This window comes from Zeus faber (assembly GCF_960531495.2).
Source record: "Zeus faber genome assembly, chromosome: 2".
Lineage (NCBI taxonomy): Eukaryota > Metazoa > Chordata > Actinopteri > Zeiformes > Zeidae > Zeus > Zeus faber.
Genome location: NC_137189.1, coordinates 27,560,255 through 27,566,348, shown reverse-complemented (window position 1 = coordinate 27,566,348; position 6,094 = coordinate 27,560,255). Strand labels below are relative to the sequence as shown.

The following is a 6,094-nucleotide window of genomic DNA, read 5'->3' as shown; positions in this document are numbered from 1 at the left end:
TGGATTTATTGACTTTATTTTTTATATTCTGTCATATCTGTTCCTCAATGCACTGTTGGTAAATATATATAATTTGCCATAAAATACTTTGTTTAAAGGTGGAATTTGGCAGCATTTGTCACTGAAACAGAAGAGAAACATTAAAAATGTATTTGGACAGCCAGACAACGGTGATTTCATCAAGCGTCAAATCCATACTGATCAATAATCCTCATCACTGGATGGATGTCCAGGATGAAAGTCCAGTTCAGTGCCTTGCTCAAGGGTTTCTCATTTTGCACGAGATGTTAAAAAGCATCTGAAGGTTCAGTGTTGACACATATCCAGGGTGAGATCACTGCCGTATAATAATGGAATCTTTGTTTTTACAGCACCTTTCATACACAAGCCACCCAGTGCTTTAATAGAAGGACATTTGTAAATGAAAAATACTAATAGAAAATATAAATTATAAATCCCAAATGCTCATGAAATAAGTACTTAAACTAATCAAAGAGATACATTTAATAAAATTTGTAAATGATACTTCATGCTAAAATGTATTTAGACCTAGAAATTTAAAGATCACATTCTTGAATTACTTGAAATGACTTAACTCTTGAATAACTGTCTTCTGCAACTAAAACCCATTCTCAAATAATAGTCCTCACAAAAGTTTAGTTTTACGCTTTTTGGCTATTTCTGTTTATTTGGCCAATCCTGTTTATTTTTCACTTTATAATTTTTTGACTTACTTCCCACCTTTTTTTATAATTAATGCTGGTTCGAGGCTGTTTCCGCAGGGTGCTCCAATAAAGTACAATACAATGAGGATAAAAATCCCATCATACAGATATTTTAGGGGGTGATGTTTGTAAAAATCGGGTTCGAATGAGCAAAAGTCAAGACTTTATTGATCCGAAACCGAAAATAAATCTGAACGTGTGGTTCTTTGTACTGATGTCCAGCAGATGGGGTCCTGTCCCCACCCAAAAAACGCGGACCCCAAAAACCAATCGACGTGAAATGATTCTTTAGTGGTGTTCAAGGCGCACCGAGATGTTCTCCCTCCTCATTTTAACATTCGCGCAGAAGAATCTCACCTTCTCCCCACTTCTCCCCGGACGCGCCATTCCCAGTGGTCGCCGCGTCCACCTCGTCGCTCAGCGTCCACCCGGGCCGCCGCGCATGCGCCCGCCCCCCCCCCCCCCCCCCCCCCAGCGGGCGGCTGGTGACGTCGCACCGCGCTATAAAACGCGCAGTGGCGCAAAGCGACGCCTCACTGCCGCAGCTCCCTCCGTGTGGACCGCGAAGACTTCGACCCGAACCCGCCGCCCTCGGTAAGAAGCTCCAGCAGGAAACTTTCATTTATTTTTTTTATTTTTTTTCCGTCTCTTTGCGGGACAAGGGAGTGCGTCGCGTTGACGCTCCATCCCAATTATTTTTATTTTTTTTTCATTCATTCGGGCTGCGGGGGTGAGGTGGGGGTGAGGGGAGGGGGGTGGGTGGTGTTACCCGTTACGTCGGTGCGGGATTAAGGAGCCGCGGCACCAGATCAGACTAGAATTAGGAAGCTTGATACGTGTTGGTGGAGGAACGAATAAACGCGTCGCCGCCGTTTGCGGAGGGTCAGTCCGGAGCCCCGCGTCTCCCAGCGCGGGATTTGGCGCAAAGCGGGGGCGCTCCTCGTTGACAATCTGCGGACGTTTCAGCGACAGATCCGTCACGACCCCGGGGGACGCCCGATCGGGTTGGATCGATGGATCGGTTTGGGTGGTGTGGGCGCGGCGGCTGGGGTTGGGGTGGGGCGGGGTGGGGTGAGGGGGGGGGGGGGTGCAGGGCGGTGGTTCTCCATCCAGTGCGTGACAAGTGAACGTGCGCACTCGTGGGCACGTGGAGGCTCCGCCGCGCTGCGCCCCGGGGCGGACGTGGTGGATTTGTGTTTTGATGTTTCTTTTACCTTTTATTTAATTTTATTTCTTGTCACATCGGAGAACCGTCCTCCTTATTAAGGAGGAGAGAGGGAGGTTGTAGAGCTAGAATAAGGGTTTGTTTGGCGTTTGGTGGATGCTCATATGCAAGGAATTGCTCTTGATAAGAGACGAGATGCATCCGAATAGAGGCTGAAAATAATAAAAATACAAATGAAATTAAAAAACAAAACAAAAAACAATCCATAGCGCACAGATCGACACACCGTAACGTCTGGACTGGTTGTGAGTAGAAATACGAATTTAGTTGGTATATCTCTCTACAGACATTTCTTTACAGTTGTGTTTTTGAACACAGCGCCGTGTATAGTTGAATGGAATTCAATGTGTTCTGCTCAGTGGCAGCAGCTGCGCGTCTCCTTTTGTCATGGAAATGCCGCTGGACGCTCATTGTTCGCTGCGCAACGTGGTGCGCAGCGCAGAACAAAAGAGCGCACGTTTGGTCTCTTTTCAAAATAAGAGTATTTGTCCGAACGAAAACACTACAACCCCCCTGTTGAGCTTATTTCCAAAAAGATTTGACGCCCCCCCCCCCACACCAAATAAAAATATTTATTTTCAAAATAAGAATATTTTTTATTATTTGAATCGATATTGATTTAAAAATACAGGAATTTTCCTCCCCAAAAAAAATTTGCGATGCTCTGTTTTATGTCTGTTTAACATTTAGATTTATTTTTAAAAGAAAAAGATTTATTAAAAAAAAAAAAAAATTCCGGAATAAAAGTTTTTATTTAAAGTCAACATATTTTTCAGAATAAAATCACTACGTCTATTTTCAAAACAAGAGTTTCTCCAAAAGAAACTCCAAAATTTCTCTTAAGTCGATACATTTTCTAAATAAAAGATGGAACCACCCCCGCCTTGACTTTGTCCCCCTCCCTCCTGCAGAATCTTAACTCGCAGCCATGTCGGACAAACCCACCCTGGAAGAGGTGACTTCCTTCGACAAGTCCAAGCTGAAGAAGACAGAGACGCAGGAGAAGAACCCGCTGCCGTCCAAAGAGAGTGAGTGGAGGCTCGAAGGGGTCGCCCACAATGTTGAGCAGACCCGCCTAGCAGTGATTTTATTTTGTCACGCTTTTATTTTGAAGGAAATGCTTAAAACACTATTGGCAAAAGTTTTGTCTTATTTCGTAGAACAATGACACGTTTTATCTGTGCAGAAAAAATGACGTCTTTGTCTCTCTCCCCCTCACTTTCTCTCACCCACAGCCATTGAACAGGAGAAGCAGCAGAACGCATGAGGATTCTCTCTGTCCAGTCATGCACTGTACCACGCCCTCCCCCCTCCACCACCTCCCTCACCCCCCCCCCCCCCTCTCCCCGTCACTTACTTTTAGCTGTATAACTTTGTAACTGAAATTATGAAACCGCCGAGCTGCGCCGTCCGCCAACCGGACAGCGGGACCCCTGGCCCCGCCCCATCCTGCCTGCTGTGGCGGACCACCACCACTCCGCCCCCTCGCACCGCTAAGACCCCGCCACGCCCCAGAACGGCCGCCCGGTGCCGTTGGACGCGGGGATGATGAGGCGGCGGCGGCGTCCAATGGAAAGCGCCCCTCGGTGGTTTTCTGGGGGAAAGGGGGCGTGGCCTCCCCGCCGCTAACTTCCTGCGTGGTCGCCGAAGCGCCGAGCTTTTATCGTTTCTAAATTTAGGAAAATGCACGAACCTGTCTGTTTGATATTTTTGTTTTATTTTTTTACGCTGGTTAAAGCATAAGCCCCGCCCCCTTCCCAGCACTCCCTCACACACAGAAATCTACCGTAGTTGTTTTTGGTTTGTTACCACTACGACGCAGGAGGAATCCACCTTGTTCTTCTGGGAGACACTACAAAGGACTGTTTGGTTTTTTTGGTGGCCTGGTGTGTGCTTCGATTTGGTTGCTTCGTCACATTGCTCCCTCACTGAATTGTCACAAAAGAAAAATCTAAATCAACAAAATTCACACACATGACAGTTCATTCAAATCGTTTGGAGTTTTTGTAAAGTCCCAGCTGTGATGTCATTCCACCAGTTCTGGCAAAACGTGAAAATGTTGTAATAAAGAATTTTATAGTAAAGAGCGGTGTGTGCTGTGATTGTTTTGGTGTCATAGTTGGACGTTTAGGCGGTTCTGTTAGTTTGTTTATCTTGATCTGGTTTTACCTTGAATCCTTCAGTCTTAAAATGTCTTAAGCGCAATAGAGGTTTTCACATGTCTTAAAATTGCCTTCAATTTTCTAATATCCTCTGGAGTTGAATGATGGAATTATTGATAAACAAATTATTTGGCCATTTCTTTAAAAATAGGAAAACAAAAGTTGACGTATTGAAAAAATAAATTAGTATATTTTTTGTCTTAAAAAATAGTTTATATTTGGCGTAATGTTTGAAATGGTCTCAAACGTACAAAAATTCTGTTTATATATATATACAGCATTTTGATTGGGAATGTTCATACGGCGCTTCAACTAATTCACCACTGCGGGTGCGGTGGACCCCACCACAAACTATCAACAAGGGGAACAACATCGTTGATATTCCCCATGAAGTACTCTGTAAATTAAATATCAAATATGTGATTTTTTTTAAACAAAACAATGTGATGGTTGCCACTTTAATCAAGGCTGTAGCACTAGTACAGGACATGGAGCATGTGTGTGTGGTTTCCTGTTTTTGTTTTCATCATGGAGCTGATTTTAAAACAATATAGCTTTTCTTCCAAAGGCCAGCCAGCATGGATGTTCACCAGGAAGTAGGATAGGACACACACTCACTCACACACACACACACACACACACACACTTGTTTTTATAATAGAGGGAGATAAATATGTAAGATTTTCTGTATATATTTCATTATTTCAAAGCATCTAATTTCTCTCTTTGTTTTGAAATAATAGCATTTTAAAAATCATAGTGATTTTTCAAAATGAAATAATGTTATCATAATTTATCATAATTTTCTTGTAATTTATCATAAAAATAGAAAAATCGAATCTGAAACCATTCTACTTCATTTAAAAAATATGTAAAAAATCTCAAAAACCTCAAACTTTTTGTTTTTCAAAATGAAATTATTTTCAAAATATATAATTTTCTTAATAAAAGCTTTAAACATATATATTTTCAAAATATAAACCTTCAAAATATATATATATTTTTGAAGGTTTTGACATATGCTTGACAATTCAATGCTATAAATAAATGTGTGTCCGTTGGAGTCTAAATATTTGGACGTGGCTTAGCGCCATCCATCCCTCTAATCTTCTGGAAGGGTTTGGAGGGTTAAAGCACACGGCGTTATGCCCAGATATTCACACCAAACGCCTCTTATCCCGAGTTAGGTCCCAGGGCCAATAAAACCCCATAGTAAAACATTAAATAATATGACGGTTTGCATCCCTTCTCGGATATGAAATTGAATCTAGTGTTTAAGGACATTACATAACGTTCAGCATGGAGGTCGTATATAAATAATGCTGCTTATGTAAACGGCATTAAATAACTTTTTACGTACAAAATATGCTTTTAAAGAAGCTGAAAATCAGCATATTTCCCAGCTCTCTCTCTCCCAAGCTGAATCAGTCTGTTAATGGTAAGTGGATTGTTGTTAAGCCTGTTACCCTTAATAAGGCATTAATCTGTGTGTGGAGGAGTGGGTGGGGGTGGAGGTCAGTGGGTGAGTCAGGACATTGCGCCATTGAGGCTTGTATGTATATTAAAAAAAAATAATAATAAAATAAATAAATATATATATATATATATATATATATATATATATATATATATATATATATATACACACACACACACACACACACACACACACACATATACATACACACAGTATGTATATGTGTGTATATACATATACATACTGTATATACACACACAGACTATATACAGTATGTGGTAGATGATAAATTGTGATTAAATGTCAAATGCGCCAATTACTATACTTATATTTTGGAAAAAAGTTTATTTTGGATGAAAAACTATTATAAAAAAGTAAACATTTATTTCGAAAAATACTTTTATTTATGAAGAATATATCCCTTTATCTTGAGAATACACTTTGACATTTATCTTGGAAAAAATAAGCTTTATTTCGATTTATTTTATTATTATAATTTTTTAAC

The 6,094-nt window shown here is 41.0% G+C and overlaps 1 protein-coding gene across 1 annotated transcript; it reads left to right on the top strand.

Annotated features, from left to right (window-relative positions):
- Positions 1-1,201: 1,201 nt before the first annotated feature.
- LOC307244440 (thymosin beta-11) lies at positions 1,202-4,034 on the top strand. The gene is made up of 3 exons (XM_080019595.1): positions 1,202-1,319; positions 2,862-2,978; positions 3,186-4,034. The coding sequence occupies exons 2-3, from the start codon at positions 2,879-2,881 to the stop codon at positions 3,215-3,217; spliced, it is 132 nt and encodes a 43-aa protein (XP_079875721.1). The 5' UTR covers positions 1,202-1,319; positions 2,862-2,878; the 3' UTR covers positions 3,218-4,034.
- The last annotated feature ends 2,060 nt before the right edge of the window (positions 4,035-6,094 follow it).